The sequence below is a fragment of the Homalodisca vitripennis genome, unplaced genomic scaffold, assembly GCF_021130785.1.
Source record: "Homalodisca vitripennis isolate AUS2020 unplaced genomic scaffold, UT_GWSS_2.1 ScUCBcl_3801;HRSCAF=9557, whole genome shotgun sequence".
NCBI lineage: Eukaryota > Metazoa > Arthropoda > Insecta > Hemiptera > Cicadellidae > Homalodisca > Homalodisca vitripennis.
In genome coordinates, this window is record NW_025779968.1 from 4,633 (window position 1) to 27,386 (window position 22,754).

At 35.5% G+C, this 22,754-nt stretch overlaps 2 protein-coding genes and 1 pseudogene across 2 annotated transcripts; 2 read left to right on the plus strand and 1 right to left on the minus strand.

Annotated features, from left to right (window-relative positions):
• The first annotated feature begins 2,018 nt into the window (after positions 1–2,018).
• LOC124372709 (zinc finger BED domain-containing protein 4-like) lies at positions 2,019–3,394 on the plus strand. The gene is made up of 2 exons (XM_046831120.1): positions 2,019–2,668; positions 2,819–3,394. Exons 1-2 carry the CDS (start codon positions 2,032–2,034, stop codon positions 3,100–3,102), a joined length of 921 nt encoding a protein of 306 aa, XP_046687076.1. The 5' UTR covers positions 2,019–2,031; the 3' UTR covers positions 3,103–3,394.
• A 13,818-nt stretch (positions 3,395–17,212) lies between these two features.
• On the plus strand, positions 17,213–18,521 carry LOC124372708 (annotated as a pseudogene).
• A 2,178-nt stretch (positions 18,522–20,699) lies between these two features.
• On the minus strand, positions 20,700–22,517 carry LOC124372707. The gene has a single exon (XM_046831118.1). The coding sequence runs from the start codon at positions 22,209–22,211 to the stop codon at positions 20,787–20,789; it is 1,425 nt and encodes a 474-aa protein (XP_046687074.1). The 5' UTR covers positions 22,212–22,517; the 3' UTR covers positions 20,700–20,786.
• Between the last annotated feature and the right edge of the window lie 237 nt (positions 22,518–22,754).

The following is a 22,754-nucleotide window of genomic DNA, read 5'->3' on the forward strand; positions in this document are numbered from 1 at the left end:
AACAATTATAGCAAATAATGGATGCATCATCCAGCTTATATAAATATTCACTCCTTAAGACTTTATGTATAAAGTTTAGGTATTGGAGATGGAAAAGGCACCCTTTCTTTATAGTCTTTTGAGGTTATTGAAGAAATAAACCTTACCTTTAATTAACTAAGATGATACAGAGGAGAGTAAGAAACCATCAACAGTTAGATTGCCCACTTTTTACAACGAAAGATATAATAACTTGCCATTCAACACTATATGATAGTACTAAGAAAGTTAATAGAGTACAATAGAGATGGGCGTTATTTAACATAACAGGATAAATAACAGTGTTGCCGCGCGGCAACAGTTATCCCCGCAACGTGTTATCAGAAACTCCCTGTTATAACAGGATGACAACGAACAATGAATTCATTTCGTTTCGTTGCCGGCAACGGTAAGCCTGTGCTGGTAACAGTCAATAGCGGCAGACTGGAAACTCTTCACCTGTTATTTGAGCAAACGGTGTTATGACAAACAACAGAGTTGTAGGATGACAATTATTTCATTGCCGGGAATCTATCTACGGCTTGACAATGACAACAGCAGCTTGATCTGTTATTACAACACCACCCGTAACGATAATATAGTAAAGTAAAATAATCAAAATACTGGAGACGCGACATTGCGGCTTGGGGGAGGGGATGGTGCCTGTTCGGACATGAAAACCTGACCTGATTATTCACTTTGTTTATTCTATTATGATCCCATTCCCACACCCGCAGTACAATTGTTTTAATTTGTTCAAGAGCAACATACAGTGTAATCTCTGCCTTATTAAACTATATGTGGTTTAAATTTTTATTTAAAATAACTATATTTCTTAATGTTTTCTTTAAAATAATTCTTGACAAATAATTGTAGAGTGATTAAGTTATGTGAAATAACACGTTTAATTTGTGTTTACTGTTTTTATTATTTATAAATATCTACATTGTAATTAATTTATATTAAAAATGAGTGGTAACAAGAAGCAAAAAACCAGTTACTTGTGGACATACTATACTGTGGTTGACGCTGACATAAAAACTGCTAAGTGCGATTTATGTGGGCAAGTATTAAATTATAAGTCAACTATAACTAATCTTAGACACCACATTGAAAAGCGCCATCCTACTGTAAATTTACCAAAAAAAGATAAAACTTCAACTAACTTGCCAAGCCCTACGACAGCTTTAATTTCTACTAAAAACTCTACAATAGGCTCTACATCAATTTTACGTAATGAACCCGAACAACCAAGTTCAGAAGCGCTAACCAATTCAAATCCACTAAGTGCATATTTTTCATCTTCTAGTGACGGTAACCAGTCAAGTATTAGATCATTTTTACCCCAATCTAAAAAGCTGAGTGAGACTCAACGTAAAAAACTCGAATAAACTTCTCTTACAGTTGTTTATTACTGACTTTCAGCCATTTTTCAATTGTCGAAGACAGAGGTTTTGTTAACTTTGTGTCGGCTTTGAATCCCGCATATAAATTGCCAAGTAGAAAAACAATTTCCAATAGTATGATTCCAGCTGAACATGAGAGATGCTTGAATTTTGTTCGGAATGAGTTAAACTCAGTACAAAGTGTATGTCTAACCACTGATACCTGGACTTCTACAAATGTTGAAAGTTATTTGGGTGTAACTGTCCATTACATTTCAGAAAATTATGAAATAAAGTCGATATTGTTGGAATGTTCTAAAATGTCTGATTCTCACACAAGTGCTAATCTAGCAAAAGAGATCAAAAACTATTGTTGACAAAAATTTCATTTATTTGATAAGATTTTAGTCGTAGTATCAGACAATGCCAGTAACATCAAAGGGGCGGTACAAAAGGACTTGAAATTGAAGCACTTTGGTTGTTTTGCCCATACCTTAAACTTGATTCTTCAGGATGCGTTAAAGCTGGTAAAAATGTTAATTGACAAAATAAAATTGATAGTGGACTTTTTTTTAAAATAAAAGGAGCACAAATGCAACTGAAAAAACTGTTGATATCCCAGAAAAATATGGGCCTTGAGCCAAAAAAACTTATTCAAGAGGTTTCAACGAGATGGAACTCTACATTTTATATGGTTTCCAGATTTGTAGAGCTGCAGGACGCGGTAAAAACTACTATCGCTTTAATAAATAAAAATTTACCTGTTTTGTCAGAGGAAGAGTGGGGATTATGCAAAGAGCTAAGCACAATCTTACGTCCTTTTGAGGAGGTCACTTCACAGATTAGTGGGGAACGCTACGTGACAGGTAGCCAAGTGATACCCCTAACAAGAGGCCTGATGTCCGTGTGTAAAAAAATGCAAAAGGAGCCATTCAAACCAGTTATTCAAAATATTATTAATGAACTGCTGCATGGTCTCGAGAAACGCATGGAAAATGTTGAACACAGCAAAACAATAGCACTTGCTACTCTTTTAGATCCCAGATTCAAACTTGCTGTCTTCAAAGACGAAACTGCAAAGCAATTGATCAAAAAAACATGTACAGAACTTTTAGCTGCAATCTGGACAGAGACACATGGCAAACCTTGCACAGCAGATGATGAAGAAATTGGTAACACTCAAAACAAAGATGGCAACGTAGATTCCGCAAAATTTTCCGTCTGGGAGGACGTTGACAACATAATTGCCAAGGAGAAACCTACAGGTAACCGCTTTAAAATTTTATTCATAAATTTAGAATTTTCAATAAATTAAATTAGGGTTTTTACTTGTAACTACACGTATTTACTTTTTGTTTAACTTTAACGCGTTGTAAGCTTTTTGGAGTTCACTGCTATGAAGGAATTGGTTTCAGGTACGAAGACCTCCGCTGCAATTGTCGAGTTGAACCGGTACTTAGATGACAGCTATCTAGGACGGAAAAAAGATCCTATGGGCTGGTGGAAAGAGAATCAACATGTATACCCTATTATGAGCAAATTGGTGAAATTAAAATTTAACGTCATGGCTACATCCGTCCCATGTGAACGACTTTTTTCTAAAGCAGGAAATTTTTTGACAGAACGCCGATCAAGACTGAGTTCAAAACGAGCAGAGCAGTTGCTGTTTTTGAATGGAAATCTAAATCTTCTACAGTAAATAGAAATCAAAAAATTTAAGTTATATATAAGTTCTGCAAGTTAAATATATGAAATTATGTAATTCATTTTCTTGCAATTAATCTTATATGAAGCCATAGTGTACAGTTTGGTTATATTGCCCATTTTATTTTCTAAATATGCTTAATTGTGTCTTTGAATCTCCATACATTCGTGTATCTTCATTTAATCTAAAGTACAATATTTGACAGTGTAATTGTAATGTACATTTGAACAATATGTTTATGTATGTATATATTTGTAATTTATAAAGTGTTCCTATATGATTTAATTAGAAATAGCAGTGTTAACCATTTTGTTTATATTGTGATAAATAGTTTTTTATGTATACATTTTGCAATTATAAACGTCATTTGTGTTACTATTTGTTGTAGTTAATATAAGTTATCAGTTAAATATGTATGTATACATCACAGCAGTACATTTTTATAGCTAAATATCACTGTCCAACGTTTTTACTTTACACTTACAAAATCTTACTTAAGTTGTAGGCTATAATTATTTCAATATATTTTATAATCAAATATGTATTTCACATTCGTAATAATTATATTTTAGATGTAATGTATCCATTTAATGTATTCTTCATTTACATACTAGTAGTGTAACTAACACGTATTTAACGGTTTTATTTTACTGTCAATTTTCCGTGTAAATACCAATTTGGGCAATTAAAACACGTTATTTTTTAAGATAAATGTATTTTAAAGAACTTTTAGTCTTGTATATAAATTACTTTTATAAAAAAAGCCTAGGGTGTGTTCATTTAATATAATAATATTTACAGAAACGTTTTATTTGGTTTGTATTATTTTGTCTATAGCTTTTATAAAGTAATCCCTAGTGTAAATTATATTTAATACACTAAAATATTTCATTTTTCAGTTTGAAATATTTTAATGTTTATCTATAGTGTAAATGTACAATGCGCTGTGAAATGTTTACATTCAAACAATAAAAACCCGATTCTGTATTTTGTACTTAATTGAACCAAAAGATACTTTTAATTATCTCAAAATAAATTATAGTAACTAGACTAAGCAGCTAAATGACGAATTTTGTACACTTAATAATAGTAACAAAGTCCGTTAACTGAATGGTGGTCCATGTTTTAGTAACGGTATTTCAGTAACGTTCTATAGGTAACAGCCACTGGAAAACGTTATTGAACCAACGTTGCGCAATGGATAGACGAGGCGCAACGGTCAGCCGATAACAGTTGCTAAAATAACACGTTGCCGCAACCTGTTATCGGTTGGCAGAATAACGTCGCAACGCGTTGCAGCTAAACAACGACATTTTCCATCTCTAGAGTACAATACAACTTAGCGGCTTGTCTGCATGCAATGTGAAACTGGCCATAGATTAGATTCCATCCATAAAAAGAACTAATCCGCTGACTTGAATCCTAACCTGGTTCACGAACTACTCCTGACCTAGTTCCTGAACTACTAGTCCTGAGCCAGTTCAAAACAGTTCAGGATTAAATTATATTATTAAAATTAAATTTTATAATTAAAAAAAAGAACAAATACAAAAATATCTATAGATTATACTTAATACATTACGTTCAATACATGGTATACTATATTATATTACTACCCTCATTTTAGACCTCTCCTATTTTTGGACAAATACCAATCTATAGATGGCCATATCTCAAAAACGTACGAGCCAATTTTGATCAAACTTTCTGTACAAATTCACTACATGGTCTACCATACTAAAATACAAGCCTCATTCTTAGGCCACGCCTATTTCCGGAGCCACAATAACTTTATAGGCCAAGTGCTGACAAAAACCAATCTATGGACAGCCATATCTCAAAAACGTACGAGCCAATTTTGATAAAACTTTCTGTACACATTCACTACATGGTCTACTATACTAAAATACAAGCCTCATTCTTAGGCCGCGCCTATTTCCAGAGCCACAATAACTTTATAGGCCAAGTGCTGACAAAAACCAATCTATGGATATGAATATGGTATCTTAGAACTTTTATGTACTTTTTATTCATTTGGCATTACCCAGGAGGCACGTGTGTAGTGGTAAAGAAATTCAATGATTGAAATGAGATTAATAATTACTTTCTTTAAAGTGATATTGTAAAACACGTAAAACTTTTTTATTTGAAGTACAATGAATTATCCTTTACTGAATATTTACCATTACACGGACGCGAACAAATTTACCTCCCACCAGCTGTGTTGTTTGTATTTGTCACTCACCTTCTACAATATTTGACTCTTGGTTCAAGGAGCAGCCATTACATGTTGGCGCTAACTGACATTTTTTCATAAAATGAGGTTTTGGTGTAATAAGGTTCTAACTGACAAACTGAATGTATTCTAAACATCTGTTTTGGTTTATGTCAGCTGATAATTTAATAATAAGCAAAATAAGATAGTTCTATCTGCTAAAGTCACTCTTTTACAATTGAAGAAGGTTCTAACTGCAACTTACAACCATATTGGTCCCAAAAACAAATAGTTTTAGTTCAATAAGGTTCCATTTGCAGATGGAACCATGTTATTTAAATGAATTATCTTTTTCAATGCAGTAAGGTTCTATCAGCTGATGTAAAAGCCTGATTCAATGTATTAAGGTTATTTTGCTTGCGGTTTTCCTAGAAACTGTAATATTATTTATTGGGATGTTTTATAACTAATATGAGTTCCATAAACGATAGTGAAATATTAGAGGCACTAGATGATAGTGAAGATCAGTGTGCTCCAAGAAATCAGAGTTTCACTTCTGACAGGTAAGAAATCTAACCTAAAATAACCCATACTGATGTTTTGCTCTAAACCATTAACATAGATAAAACAACATTAAAACTGGTAAATGGCTATATACCAGAATCCAAATTGAATGCTAAATTTGTGTATTTTATTCAAATAGCTATGATTTTATCAATCAAAATTTCTATTAAAGTCTATAGTGTTTTCATTTGGTTATAATTCCATTAGTTTTATTCATGTATGTTCTGAATTTTTTCTTTGATTTTAGCAATGCTGGTTCAGAGAGCAATCTTGATCAATGTGTAAACAACAACTATGTTCCTACAAAGGGTGATCCCAATGAACAAGGAGATGACATCCAAGATGAACAAGTAGAAGAATATCCCACTGAATGTGTAAACATACTAGATCCAAGTAACTCAGAAATGTAAGTCGTGTTAATATAGGATTTCAATAATTTTCATGAAATTACACAAACAGTCCAAATTCAGTACAAATTAATTATTAACTCCTATTGAGATAACCAATAACTACCTAAATATAGATAGGCTATTTGTAAAGAATAAGTACGTATTTGCATTTTCATGTTCTACGCAATAACCTACCTACCTAGGTTGTATTTATAATCTACCTAATCTAATCTGTGTTCTTTATTCCAGTAATTATGGTGAACACAATAACCTTGAGCAATATATGGAGGACATCCATGAAGAAACCGCAGAGGATAACCATGACATCATAGAGGACAATCATGATGAAATCACAGACAACAACCATGATGAAACCACAAAGGATAATTACTATGACCAACTGGCTGAGGACAACCATGATCAACTCGCTGAGGACAGTCATGACCAACTCGCTGAGGACAACCATGATAGGCAACTTTTTAGTGATGAAGGGAACATTTTTATAGTCATACCAGCAAATCAAAACTGTGACGAAGTGCAAGAAGACTTTTTAAATGTACTAGATGGAACTGTAGTTACAATTATTGAAGAAGATACACAAAGCATTAATGAAGGTGATTTTGTCACAGAACTTTCTTCTAATGAATCAGTACAAACTTTGGTATTTACTCCGGACAAGTCTCCTCACCCTACTCCTGAGGACGAACAAATTCAACAGACAATCACTGAAGGCACTCCAGATGATATTGACAGCTTGCCTGTCCAGAAGAAGCCTAGGAAAAGATTACAAACTCCAGATAACTGGAAAATAAACCAAAGGAAAAGAAAACACCAGGCAGGGGAAGAATATATCAATCAAAAAGGTAAACTAATTCATAAGAAAGAAATTAAAACAAAAAAAGACTGCCTAAACAATTGCAAATTCTTTTGCAATAAGAAGATTACTTGCGATGAAAGACAGGCAGTATTTAAGGCTTTTTATACTTTAAAGACGCAAAATGAGAAGTACATGTTCTTAAAAAATCTTACTGAAAGATCGCTAACAGCCAGAAAACAAAATAAAGGTGTTGAAAACTCTGTATCAAGACGTCAGTTTTCTTTTCGATACTATTTTAATATTAACAATGAAAGAATCCAGGTTTGTAAAACCTTCTTTTTAAGCACTTTAAGCATTTCTCAGAAACCAATTTATAATGTCCATCTTAAGAAAGACCCTGAGACTGACCTACCAAAAAATGACCAAAGAGGACATAACAAAAGTACTGTGATTCCTGCTTACGCTAAAAATGATGTCAGGATACATATAAAATCCTTCCCAGTTGTGGAATCACATTACTGCAGAAAGAATTCCTCTAAACAGTATTTAGACAGTTCATTAAATATTTCTAAGATGTATTCTCTTTTTGTTGAAAAACATCCTGATACTATTATTAAAGAGAGTATGTATAGGAGAATATTCTTAACAGAATTTAACATGGATTTCCATTTTCCAAAAAGTGATCGCTGTGACACGTGTGAAGAGCACAAGGTGAGTCTTAAAGAGAAGTTGCCTGCAGATTCAGAAAAATACCAACTTCATGTAGCAGAGAAAAATGCTATGCGAGAAGCAAGACATAAAGATCGTGAAAACTCTGATGCTACTGTATTAAGTTTTGACTTACAAAATGTAATTACTTGCCCAAGAGCTGAGATTAGCAGTTTTTTTTACTTTAGTAAATTAAATGTTTACAACTTAACTGCCCATTTGAAAACAAAAAATGGTAAGAAAGTTTACTGTGCTCTGTGGACAGAGGTAACAGGTGGTCGTACAGGCAATGATATTGCCAGCGCTGTATATAAAATTGTGAAGAAAGTTTTGCTAGATTTTCCAGAAACCGACAACTTGATAACTTGGAGTGACTCATGTGTTCCTCAAAACAGAAATCAAATGATGACGGGGGCTATGATGCTGATTCTTAAAAACAATCCTCAACTCACATCGATTACAATGAATTATTCAACACCTGGTCATGGAGCTGTCCAAGAAGTAGACAACATTCACAGCCACATTGAAAAAGCGTTTAGTGGTACTGAGTTTTTCTCGCCTGTAAGTCTGATGAGAATTTTGAAAATTGTTAACCGGAAAAATCCTTATGTTGTTTTGCAGATGACAGAAAATGACTTTTTGGACTTTGCAGCATCCAGTAAAGAGCTCAATATGAAACTGATACCCTTTACACTTATAAGTTCACTAAAACTATCCCAAGTCTTTGGATTGGTTGAGTATAATGAATTACATGGGCAAGAAATGAAGCATGTCAACATTAAACCAACTATGAGAACATCAAAAAGAAGAAAGACTTCAGAAAGATTAACAGAATATATAAGCTATGAAGAACCTGGAACAGTACAAGGCATTATAAAGCTGAAGCCAGAAAAGAAGAGGGATTTAAAAAGAATGGAAAGATTTATGCCTATAGTAGATAGGGAGTATTATCAAGTAATTCTTAATGCTCACTAAACATTGTGTTGAAAACTCTCTTAGAAATATCATATTTTTATTTACTGTTTTCACAATCCAGGTGTGATAGACATAGCACTTAAGTTAATTAGTGCAGTTTTGTAAATTTTTTATACCGACATTGTTAATAATAAAATTAACTATACTAATTGTAGTTTTTGTTTATTTTGTTTACCTATTCAAATATGATGCTCTGGTGTTATAAGATTAGAAATTAATCTTATGACTGAAAGGTGGAAAAAATAATATTGTGATTTCATTTAATTTAATAGAGTTCTAAGTGGTACATTGAACTGTCTTACATTAAATGATTGCTTATATTTTAGATTAATATAGTTCTAACTAGTAAATAGAACTTTTTTAAATAAGCACATAAAAAAAAGTTAAATAAAATAGTTCTAACTACCTCTTGGAACCTTTTTATGTTATATTATTAAAATATTAAAAATAATAAGGTTCTAACTGAAAACAAAAGTTTAATTTTTTAAAAGAACTTTAATCATTTACCACTAACTAATTGAATAATTCAAACTTTTAGATGATATAGCATTTAAAAAATCTACAAGCAAGTTATTTGAGCCTGAAACAATTTCAAACCGATATGTCAAATCTTTGATGCTCCCTCCTGAAAATTTTAGGATTGTGCACTTAGTACCCTTTTATTCTAAACCCACGATATTGTGAACTACGCCCAGCTGGCGGGCGTCCTCCAAAATCTCCCTGTGTTCCTCAACTATGTGTGTCGTGTGCGGATTACTGGTAAGTTAACATGAAAATTATCGTATTAACAAACGACTCAGTTAAGATGTCCCGTAATTTTAATATTTGACGACTACATTTTAATTCTGTAATAAATTAATAATTCTAAATGATAAGATGGTTTGTAAAACAAACAACATTATTCGACAACCTAATTAATGCTCTAGGTGTCGGTGTTGAGTTTTTCTCCGTTTACAAACAGAGGAGACGAACCAACAACGACATGGAGTCCTACTACAAAAAACTGAGAGATACCACGAACACTACCCATCCGAACGTGTGGATTTTTACAGTGTTAATTAAAACAGTTTATTTATTTATATTAGATTACATACGTAAAAGTAGTATTTATTAAAACGGTAGTATTAATAATCGAATTTTACAGATGGTCTGAGAGCGCTGGAACATGAGGCTTCAGTGACGTTACATAGAGGCCTCAACGCTGTAAGACCACCTCGTCCGAGAAACTTGTTGTTCGATAGGACAATAAACACTCTGACCACACGGCTAGATAGCGGGCAGTACAGTGTTCGTGAATTTTTGGAGGCGGCTAGTCACTAGCTGGACAACATCCACAACGAAGTCTACAACGTCACAGGCGACGACAAAGAAGCTGGTGGCAGAGCTGCAGTGGAGCAGTGGCAGGAGGAGGTCGTGTCCGTGGCAGCACGCGGGAGACGTGGACATATCGAGGACTGGTTTCTAAAAGCGACGTTCGGGAGTGCCAGTGCTTGTGTTTGTGTGCGGGTGAAAATCTTTTAGGCGTAATAAGTGTCAAGTGCAAAACTCTGACCACACGGCTAGATAGCGGGCAGTACAGTGTTTGTGAATTTTTGGAGGCGGCTAGTCACCAGCTGGACAACATCCACAACGAAGTCTACAACGTCACAGGCGACGACAAAGAATCTGGTGGCAGAGCTGCAGAGGAGCAGTGGCAGGAGGAGGTCGTGTCCGTGGCAGCACGCGGGAGACGTGGACATATCGAGGACTGGATTCTAAAAGCGACGTTCGGGAGTGCCAGTGCTTGTGTTTGTGTGCGGGTAAAATTCTTTTAGGCGTAATAAGTGTCAAGTGCAAACAAAATGTAATTTAAGAAAATCTTGTATTTAATTTTAGGAACGTAGTATTATATATCAAGGTTCATTAATCGTTTTAATACGTCTCATTTACAATTCCAAGGTACCTGTACCTAAAGTAACGAAAAGAAAAGATTATAACGTGTAGAAATCAAATGAATAGTTTAATAATGAAATTCATATTTTCTTATTCCATACATTTGATTTAAATGTTCTCAATTTGGAACAATCCGAACGTGTGGATCTACTAACACCTTAGTATTATAAGGGAAATAAATTCAAATATAAATGAAATATCCAGATGCAGATGAAAAAGTAGTACGCCGTTGTGCTTGTTCATACAGAGCATGAACAAGAAAGCGCAGACTCTGGGTCACGTACAGTTGCTACGCCAAAACACTGCTGCCAGAAGAGTATACAAAATGTGCCAGGCCTTGCCTCTACTTCCAGCGCACATGGTCGAGGCAGGGTATGACCACATTGTGAACTACGCCCAGCTGGCGGGCGTCCTCTAAAATCTCCCGGTGTTCCTCAACTATGTGCGTTGTGTGCGGATTACTGGTAAGTTAACATGAAAATTATCGTATTAACAAACGACTCAGTTAAGATGTCCTGTAATTTTAATATTTGACGATTACATTAAAATTCTGTAATAAATTAATAATTCTAAATTATAAGATGGTTTGTAAAACAAACAACATTATTCGACAACCTAATTAATGCTCTAGGTGTCGGTGTTGAGTTTTTCTCCGTTTACAAACAGAGGAGACGAACCAACAACGACATGGAGTCCTACTACAAAAAACTGAGAGATATCACGAACACTACCCATCCGAACGTGTGGATTTTTATAGTGTTAATTAAAACAGTTTATTTATTTATATTAGATTACATACGTAAAAGTAGTATTTATTAAAACGGTAGTATTAATAATCGAATTTTACAGTTGGTCTGAGAGCGCTGGAACATGAGGCTTCAGTGACGTTACATAGAGGCCTCAACGCTGTAAGACCACCTCGTCCGAGAAACTTGTTGTTCGATAGGACAATAAACACTCTGACCACACGGCTAGATAGCGGGCAGTACAGTGTTCGTGAATTTTTGGAGGCGGCTAGTCACTAGCTGGACAACATCCACAACGAAGTCTACAACGTCACAGGCGACGACAAAGAAGCTGGTGGCAGAGCTGCAGTGGAGCAGTGGCAGGAGGAGGTCGTGTCCGTGGCAGCACGCGGGAGACGTGGACATATCGAGGACTGGATTCTAAAAGCGACGTTCGGGAGTGCCAGTGCTTGTGTTTGTGTGCGGGTAAAATTCTTTTAGGCGTAATAAGTGTCAAGTGCAAAACTCTGACCACACGGCTAGATAGCGGGCAGTACAGTGTTTGTGAATTTTTGGAGGCGGCTAGTCACCAGCTGGACAACATCCACAACGAAGTCTACAACGTCACAGGCGACGACAAAGAATCTGGTGGCAGAGCTGCAGAGGAGCAGTGGTAGGAGGAGGTCGTGTCCGTGGCAGCACGCGGGAGACGTGGACATATCGAGGACTGGATTCTAAAAGCGACGTTTGGGATTGCCAGTGCTTGTGTTTGTGTACGGGTGAAAATCTTTTAGGCGTAATAAGTGTCAAGTGCAAACAAAATATAATTTAAGAAAATCTTGTATTTAGTTTTAGGAACGTAGTATTATATATCAAGGTTTATTAATCGTTTTAATACGTCTCATTTACAATTCCAAGGTACCTGTACCTAAAGTAACGAAAAGAAAAGATTATAACGTGTAGAAATCAAATGAATAGTTTAATAATGAAATTCATATTTTCTTATTCCATACATTTGATTTAAATGTTCTCAATTTGGAAAAGTCACTCATTTGTATTAATCATGTAAATTTATGTAAATGTTTAGATATTTTAAAAGAAAGTTTTCTCATGTTAGTTTATGAACACATATTTATTGCAACATCACATAAATTGTAATAAATAATATTAAACATAATTGGTAAAAGTTGTGTTCAATATGTCGGTTGATGATATCCAATGTTATTTAAAATTTTAATCAATATAATGTGATACTATTACAAATAAAATATGTGTTGGTTCATTTGAGGGTGTTGTATTGCCAATAGAACCTATTATTTAATTCCGAGAAGAGATGAAGAAGAAGGCTATAACAGTGACAATGCAGTCTGCTACTCTCAATCATTCAGACATGATTCTCCGTGTTCAAGCGACTCAGGATGCCACCAAGTGGAATTGGTGTTTAAACGCAGGTATTTTCGCAATGCTCCAAAGCCTTACTTCTCCGACTCAGTGAGAGATACATTGGGACTAGCCGAAGTTACAAATAAAGAAGAGTGCTTTAAGCGAATCTGCAAAGCCGGGCACTTCTTTTTAGCTGTTAAAATGATAACTTTGGGAGAGGGCCCGATATGTTATGATGGAGAGGCATTCAATCGCCCTGAATGGAAGGCTGTCAATCTCCATAGATTCAAGCGCCCGACCCAAGCTTGGTTCAGACTAAGTACTATCTAACTACTATTCGAAGTAAAAAAATAGTAGTACATCTACAATCTCAGAGGAAGTGACTCGTACAGAATATTTAAAATTTACGGTATTTTATATGTGTATATGTGTTTTAAAAGATCTTGGCACAATAGCCATAGAACTGCAAGTTACTCTACATTCTTAATACTAAAATCATTATTGTTCTAAAAAATAACAACTATACAATTGAAATTATCGAAACTTAATATATCATATAATATGTATGGCATCAATGTCATAACTGAAAAAACAAAATTGAAACGAGACGTGTGGATCTACTAATACCTTAGTATTATAAGGGAAATAAATTCAAATATAGATGAAATATCCAGATGCAGATGAAAAAGTAGTACGGCATTGTGTTTGTTCTTCCAGAGCATGAACAAGAAAGCGCGGACTCTGGGTCACGTACAGTTGCTACGCCAAAACCCTGCTGCCAGAAGAGTATACAAAATGTGCCAGGCCTTGCCTCTACTTCCAGCGCACATGGTCGAGGCAGGGTATAACCATATTGTGAACTACGCCCAGCACGCGGGCGTCCTCCAAAATCTACCGGTGTTCCTCAACTATGTGCGTCGTGTGCGGATTACTGGTAAGTTAACATGAAAATTATCGTATTAACAAACGACTCAGTTAAGATGTCCTGTAATTTTAACATGTGACAATTACATTAAAATTCTGTAATAAATTAATAATTCTAAATTATAAGATGGTTTGTAAAACAAACAACATTATTCGACAACCAAATTAATCCTCTAGGTGTCGGTGTTGAGTCTTTCTCCGTTTACAAACAGAGGAGACGAACCAACAACGACATGGAGTCCTACTACAAAAAACTGAGAGATACCACGAACACTGCCCATCCGAACGTGTGGATCTACTAATACCTTAGTATTTTGGGACGTTTGGGAGTGCCAGTGCTTGTGTTTGTGTACGGGTGAAAATCTTTTAGGCGTAATAAGTGTCAAGTGCAAACAAAATGTAATTTAAGAAAATCTTGTATTTAGTTTTAGGAACGTAGTATTATATATTAAGGTTCATTAATCGTTTTAATACGTCTCATTTACAATTTCAAGGTACCTGTACCTAAAGTAACGAAAAGAAAAGATTATAATGTGTAGAAATCAAATGAATAGTTTAATAATGAAATTCATATTTTCTTATTCCATACATTTTATTTAAATGTTCTCAACTTGGAAAAGTCACTCATTTGTATTAATCATGTAAATTTATGTAAAAGTTTAGATATTTTAAAAGAAAGGTTTCTCACGTTAGTTCATGAACTCATATTTATTGCAACACCACATAAATTGTAATGAATAATATTAAACATAATTGGCATAAAAGTTGTGTTCAATATGTCGGTTGATGATATCCATTGTTATTTAAAATTTTAATCAATATAATGAGATGCTATTACAAATAAAATATGTGTTGGTTCATTTGAGAGTGTTGTATTGCCAATCGAACCTATTATTTAAATCCGAGAAGAGAAGAAGAAGAAGGCTATAACAGTGACAATGCAGTCTGCTACTCTCAATCACTCACACATGACTTTCCGCGTTCAAGCGACTCAGGATGCCACCAAGTGGAATTGGTGTTTAAACGCAGGTATTTTCGCAATGCTCCAAAGCCTTACTTCTCCGACTCAGTGAGAGATACATTGGGACTAGCCGAAGTTACAAATCAAGAAGGGTGCTTTAAGCGAATCTGCAAAGCCGGGCACTTCTTGTTAGCTGTTAAAATGATAACATTGGGAGAGGACGCGATATGCTATGATGGAGAGGCATTCAATCGCCCTGAATTGAAGGCGACAACTTTCAAGGTAACAACAGAATAATATAATATAAATAATTCATAAAATAATACCTTTGATTCCGCCCTCAGAGCCATTAAAATCATTTATTTCAGGCACATGAACGGATTACATATATATCATCTAACCTAACCTAACCTAACCTGTATATTACTAATAATAAACTGTATGTATTGTACTAATAATAAACTGTATGTATTGTACTAATAATAAACTGTATGTATTGTACAAATAATAAATTGTATATACTGTAGTGATAATAAACTGTATATACTGTTTGTTCACTTTAATACATTTTTAAGAAACATTTAATTCAAAAGAATTAAAGACAAAGACAAAAGTCTTTAACATTATTTTGGTATGTTTCTACTTTTCCTCATTTTCCTGCACATACAATACATTTGAAACCATTTTTTTTATCTAGTACATATTTTTCATTCTCGTGTTAATCCCACCAATAGCTTACCAGTTATGGGACTAACAAGGAAAGCTTTTGGATTGAGTCGATGCTAGGAGACTCGCAATATGGATGGTGGGGCCCAGAAGAAAGCTCAGTGGAGTTTTAGGAGTTTACGATTGGCATAATGAAATATTTTTTGTAAATTTGTTTGATACTAGAAGAATAGTTTTACTGGCATTTGCTTACCACCTTGACTTAAATATCATAAATATTCAAAACTAAACTTACCAAAAGAATTAAATATTAGTATAATAGCGTAATGTGTATAGTCGGCATTTATTACTTACTGACGGAATAAACTGTCAACCAGCATAAAATGTCACATATATGATTTATTAAAATTCCTTTATAATTTTTAAAATCAAGATAACAGATGATCATCTGAATATAATTCTGAAAATGAAGAAGACATGGTAGAATGGATACGGAATCCAGAGGGAACAACAATTAAAGAAAATTTAAGTGAAATGGCAAGAGCATTTCTAGATGAAAATTTAATCAGAAAATACGAAAAGCAAAAAAAGAAAAAAGGTATAACTAACAATAATTTGTTAAAATTACTACTATAGTAATTATAGTAGGATTTATCTTTATTAAACGGCACAATCACTCATCTTGATAACACAGAGAACAAGAAAAGCACGACCACACTGCTCGGCTGCCAGCGACCAACTGTACACAAGGCGGGGTGTTGGGTCCAGTTGTATTCCTTATTTGTGTAAATGATATGTTGAATATACATCTTAATTCTTCTGTTTTTGCATACGCAGACGACACTGCTCATGTATGTGGGGCTTAAAATTAATATACATTCATTATTTCAAAGATTCAATGATGACTTGCAGAAGATTTCTAATTGGTTAATCAGTAATAGATTGCTTGCAAATGTAAATAAGTCTAAGTGTATTGCATTTTTTTATAATAAAAAAGAAGAAAAGAATATTTGCACGACATGTTTGAATTGCGTTGTCACTCCCATCAACGTATATATAGCTGTGAATGTTTTAGTATAGAAATGGTTGAAAGTGTGAAATATTTAGGTATATATATTGATGAGTATTTGAAGTGGGATATACATGTAAACTATGTAACAAAAAGGGGTGACCAGTTGAAGCAGGTGTATGTGTCTTGGTTTGAGAGTACCATGAGGTATGGGATATTGCATTTTGGAGGTGCATATGCCACTGTTCTAAAACATATTGCAATGAGTCAAAGACATGCATTGCGAAATATATACAATGTAAAATATAATGAAAGCATGAGCTACCTTTTTACAGAACACAATATTTTAACTTTCACACAGATTTATAAGTATGCCTCAATTATGTATATCCACAAGAGTTTATTTATGTTCAATCTAAAACCATCCAATAGAACTACCAGATCTAGTAATTATTTTTTGCTCGAGGAACCACTTCTTATCGGGCAGATTATGCGAACGTGCTTACCATCAACAGCACCTATGCAATGGGGAAGGTTGGCATTTTTTTCAAAATCAGAAGCGATGGTTTCAAGATAAACTTTAGTAAATTCAGGTATCCACGCTTTCTTCATAACTAACCAGATGGCTTGGCATACTTCATTTATTATTTTCCTTGCAGTGGAAATCCCAACTCTGAAGGAATAATGTAGGTCGGTAAAGGTGCATCCGCTCGCTAGATACCTGAAAAAATAGTTTAGTAGGAGTATGGTGATTTATGAATATTTTTAAAACAAAAAACTATTATAACGGTGCATTTGGACATTAACCTGGACAATGAAACAAAAACTGAAATTTGGCGATTTTCAACCAAACGAAACGGATTTGTTCGTAAGAGTCCTCTTGTCAGAGAGTATATTTGTAAAGAAATCCAAGATGCCACATTTTCCTAAGCGCAGTGTTTACATACTTTCAAAGGTCTGACGATATAATCTTGTGACACGCCAAATTAGTATAGTATTAATAGTATGTGAGACTGGTGCCTTGCATTTCAACATGGATTTCCTGACATTTAAAGCGAAACAAACTATTCCTCCTATACAATAAGATGCTTCGTCACACAGATATTTTATAATATCCTAAATCACGGTCGTTGTCCTCGGTGGCTTTTTCATACTTTGGGTGTGTTGTATGGGATGGTATACCTACCATCTTCACCAAATTTCAGCCTGTTGTTTGAAATCCAGGTTGATGTTTCTTTTGTCCAAATGCCCCGGTCAACTTTTATATTTAATTGTCTCAGGAAAAGAAGTAATAAAGGGATGGGGCAATCTTCGGGACGCATTCTCGAAGTCGAAGAAGAAACTAGCAGAGTGTGAGAAAAGTGGAGCTAGTGCCCATAATATTAGGAAATACATCTACGCTGACCAGATGCAATTTTTAAATAAATTATACCAGTCAAGGGAAGTTGCAGAAAGTTTAGAAGTTAGAACAGACAACAATGAAGACAAAGCTGAAAATAATCTACCCGAAGCCCAACTACTCCCCAAGAAGCCTACGTTGTCCAAACCACGAGAAAACAAAAGACGTCGTCAGCCTGATGAGGTTGAACTAAAGATGATAAAAGCATTAGAAGAACAAAGTCCTCGTATTTCTTTTATTCAAGGATTTGTGCCGCATTTGCACAAGTTCGATGACAGTGAAATTCTTGAATTCCAAATGGGTGATTTGGAAGTAATTAATATAATAAACAATAAACGCAAACACACTGCTCAACCTCAACTACTTCCCCAGCAAAAATCCTCCTATTATCCGAACAACTATCCCTTTCCACAGTATCAATCATGTAGCAATTTCCAATTGTTTTATCCCAACCAATTCAGCGTAAATAACAGATTCCAATCACAACCACCCTAAATTCATCAATTCCACGAAAATTGAAATCAACATCCACAAACTCCCAATAACAGTAATTCAAACCACCAGCAGTGATTCAAAGCACGCTCTTCGAAAGGACAGCCACTTGCAACATCAACAACAAACCACAATAACAATACTATCAAGATTTTGGCCACACGTCAGCAACCACATCTCCAGAGAACTATCCATCGGCGAGCCCTTCTCCAGCTGAATCTCCGTATTCAGAAGCCAGTTATGACTTTAATTAATTAGTTACATCAAGTCTTTATCATATTTAAAGTATTCAGCTTCAAGGTAACATGGAAAAAAAATTAAATTAATATTCAAAATATAACTTGTGTGATTATTTGTTTTCTACACTTTCTTATAGTACTTTTTATAGTAAGATAAATTTACATGTACTTAATACTTTACAATGCACCAAGGCTTTTATTGTGACGTTTTACTTACCCTAAATGTATAAAACACTCCATTAGTTTGCTGTAGTATAAAATAATTATCTGATCAAATTATTATCAGTAATATTGTTTTAATATCTTATTTTTTTATTCTAGCGCTTAATATTTCAAGTGAGAAAATATTTACTTTATTTGTTTATAACACTGATTTACTTTCCTTAAATATGGATTTGTATTAGTTATTAGAAACAAATTACTTATATACTGTATTATTTTATTCGAACTATCCATCGGCGAGCCCTTCTCCAGGTGAATATCTGTATTCAGAAGCCAGTTATGACTTTAATTAATTAGTTACATCAAGTCTTTATCATATTTCAAGTACCGTAGGACGGGGTAACTTTGGGACAGCGGGTAAATTTTAGTTTGCAGGCTTCCCTGGTGGATACACTGCAATAGTTTAGGCTCGTTCTTTATGTTGGCCTGTACAGTGCTGTTACCTGACGGCAGTTTACAGAACCTTTGCTAACGGCACCTGTGTGACAGCAAGGTTCTATTTCCACTCATCATTTTTGCGATTTCTCTCTTTTGATGAAACTTTCACTTGTGCCTTCGCAGCTGCCATCACCAGATTAACTTCAGGTGTGTATAACGATTACTAAATATCTTCCTAAGTGTTAAGTGTAGAAGTAATCATGTTGTTATAAGAATTGTGATTCATAACCTATAAATTGTAGTTTTTCAGCTTTCGACGGGGTAACTTTGGGACTGTCCCAATCTTACCCCATAAGACTGCATTTTGACGTCTTTCTACATTGGTTTGTTTTTTTTTCAGGATTTGATTGGACAACAATGCCTAGATATCCTAAAAGACCTCTTGGAACAAGGCCATACAAAAATTATACAGAAGAAAGTTTACAAGAAGCCTTATTAGCGATCAGAAACAAGACACTATCGATCCGAAATGCATCTTCCAAATACGAAATACCAAAAAATACTTTACATTTAAAATCTCAAGAAAAACATACACAACCCGTAGGTCGAGCCACTGTATTTTCTGAGGAAGAAGAGGAACAGTTTCTTGCGCACATTGTTGCCGTATCGAACTATGGATTTCCTGTTAACAGCTTTGATTTACGTTGTGTAGTGAAATCGTATCTTGACAGAATTGGAAAAAATGAAACACGCTTCAAAAAGAACTTACCAGGAAATGATTGGGCAAATTCCTTCTTAAAGCGCCACAAAGCAGTACTAACACAAAGAACTGCGAAAAATATATCTTATTCTAGAGCAGCCACTGACGAACAAGTTGTTAACAGTTTTTTTGACAACTTAGAAAAAGAGCTTGATAGCATTCCAAAGGAAAACATTTGGAATTACGATGAAACAAACCTTGTTGATGAGCCTGGTTCTGGTAAAATAATAACTAAACGAGGAACTAAATACCCGGAGAGGATACAGAATTCTTCAAAAGCATGTACTTCTATCATGGTATGTGGTAATGCCGCCGGGGTACTAGCGCCACCTTACGTGAACTACAAAGCTGAGAAAATATGGTCAACTTGGACCGATTTTTTTTTTTTTTTTTTTTTTTTTTTTTTTTTATAAGGGGCGAAAAACGCAGCGGTTATCATCGCCCTCAAGAGAAAATTGGCACCTACTCGTATTTGGTGGTGTCAATTAGGCAAACATAGATTACATTCTATAATAAAAAATATAAATAGGAATCAAGGCAAGTAGGTGAGTAAATAATTTTAAATAACCTTATAACTAGATAACAATACATGTAACAAGGGAAAGACTGTAGAGAGGTCTTAATCCATATAGGAGCTAAAAATATAAATAGAACATAAATAAGGACAAGGTACATAACATTAATTAAATAAACTGTAAAAACTTAACAAATTTTACTGCTACCAAGGTAGCTGTAAAGGGGCTAATTTGGCAGCTGTCATAAATAAAAATTAAATCATAAAATTAATAAATATTAACAACAATTAATAATCGGAATAGATAAACTTAACACAATACTATATTTTGTTTATCAGCGTTTATCCATTGAATAAGCATGTTTTTATTTTATTATTATAATGCATGCAATATTTTACTTCTTTACTACATAGTGATTTTTTTTCTTTGTTTTGTAACAGGGCGGAAAGTTCCACGTAACGTTTGGAACTCCGTCCGGAGCTCCAAAGGATCCTCAGTCGTGTCATCATCATTGATGGACAGTTGAGATGACTTAGATGATGACGTGTTAGGGTTCCTAACAGGTACTTTTGACCTGTTATCGACTTTAGTTTGAATATTCTTCTTAAGCTTTTCTGACAATTTCTTTCTCTCTTCGAAACTTAAGGCAGGTTTCAAATTTTGCTGAACTTTATCTCTATACGTAAGACCTCCTGGTGAAGGTTTAACATAAGACTGTGCATTAGGTTTAGAGGAGGTCTGAACGTCTCGGGGAGATTTACTGGGCAAGACCACAGACTGTTCCCCAGCACCTGCGGCGAGGTGCTGAACCAGAGCAGCCACCTGCTCAGTCAATGCACGCACCATACCCTCCAAGACTGTACATGAGGAACACTGTGCAGTCTGAACAGGGACAGATACAGCTTCAGAGTAGGAAACTCCTTTTTTTGGAGTTGGGGCGACCCTCCTCCTGTACTCTTTACGCGCCTCGTTAAATGAAAGCTTTTCGATAGTCATAATTTTTAATATTTCTTTTTCTTCTTTAAAGGTGTTACACTCTCTTGAGTATGCCGGATGTTTTCCCTTGCAATTGATGCATCGCGTCTCATTTTTGCACCCCTCCTCTTGGTGTCCTTCATCACCACAGCGGGAACATGTCTCCGGGTTCGAACACACTTTACTGGAGTGCCCGAACCTCTGACAGCGGAAACACCGCTGGGGGTTTTTAAAGTACGGCCGCACAGACAAAGACATATAACCGGCTTTGATGGTTTCTGGCGGATGGGGTTTTGCAAAGGTTAAAATAAGACCCGGGGTAGGAACCTTTACACCGTTTTCGGTCCGAACAATCCTGACCACATCAGTCACCATCTCGCACTGCAGCTCAACCTTTATTTCCTCTTCACTGCAGTCCATAAGGTCTCGACAGAAAACGATTCCCTTGGAAGAGTTCAGAGAGGCATGAGGCTGGACAGTAATCGCTACCTGGTCAAAAAAACTCGTCATTTTAAGGAACTTCTTGGATTGGATGCAATTTGCAGCCTCCAACAGGATAGTTCCATTCCTCAGCTTCCTTATAGATTTAGGTTGCCCTCCACAGGCTACTAAAGATTTGTGGATAAGGAACGGGCTCACCTTAGTCAAAGTCTTTCCATCTTCCTTATGACTTAGCACAAGAAATAAGGGAGTAGGAATATTTATCTCATCGTCGGTTTGTTCTTTTTCCATTTTTCTTTGCTTGTTTTGATCGAGCTCACATTCTGAGTCAGACAACTGCCGTTTCTTCTCTAGATCACTTTGATCTCTAGTTACTACGCTTCGCCCTAGTTTTGGGGTGGTTTCAGTTTCCATAAGTATTTTAACCAGCGCATCGTGTGTAAGGGTGCAGGCCGAGATACACCGGGAACGGGCACGCCCTCGATAAAACTGGGTCCCGTGGGAGCCCAGGTTAATCTACCCCAGATCCCCGGGGCCCGGTGTTGACTCGTTTAACCAGGCTGGGTATACTCGCACGGCCTGGGCTCGCACGTTGCAGCAGGAGCTCCGACACTCCTGCTCAATACACACTTCCTGACCAAGGACATCGAAGTGGCTGGCTTCTGAACCAGTACATGACTTACGCCTCGGAAGAGACAAGCTCACATCAGCTCTCACCGACACCAGATAGGGCACCTAGTGCCGGCTTAAGCACTCCCAGCGAGCCATGCACTGGAACGGTCGAACAGAGCGGGTACTAAAGACCCTGGAGGGGGATTGGTTAGGAATTAAGGAAATGGTTAGGTGGGTGTGGGCAGTTTAACGTCATACCCAGGACGGAACTTGGACCGAGAATGGGCCTCCTGATACTCGTTATAATCGAACCAAATCAGGTTGGTTTGATAGCAATTCTTTTGA

Excerpts from the sequence above, each read along its gene's own strand:
- LOC124372709 (XM_046831120.1), top strand. The coding sequence starts at position 2,032 with ATGGGCCTTGAGCCAAAAAAACTTATTCAAGAGGTTTCAACGAGATGG. Across the intron at positions 2,669-2,818 it reads TGCCAAGGAGAAACCTACAG|GTACGAAGACCTCCGCTGCA; the intron begins GTAACCGCTTTA and ends AATTGGTTTCAG.
- LOC124372707 (XM_046831118.1), bottom strand. The coding sequence starts at position 22,211 with ATGGAAACTGAAACCACCCCAAAACTAGGGCGAAGCGTAGTAACTAGA.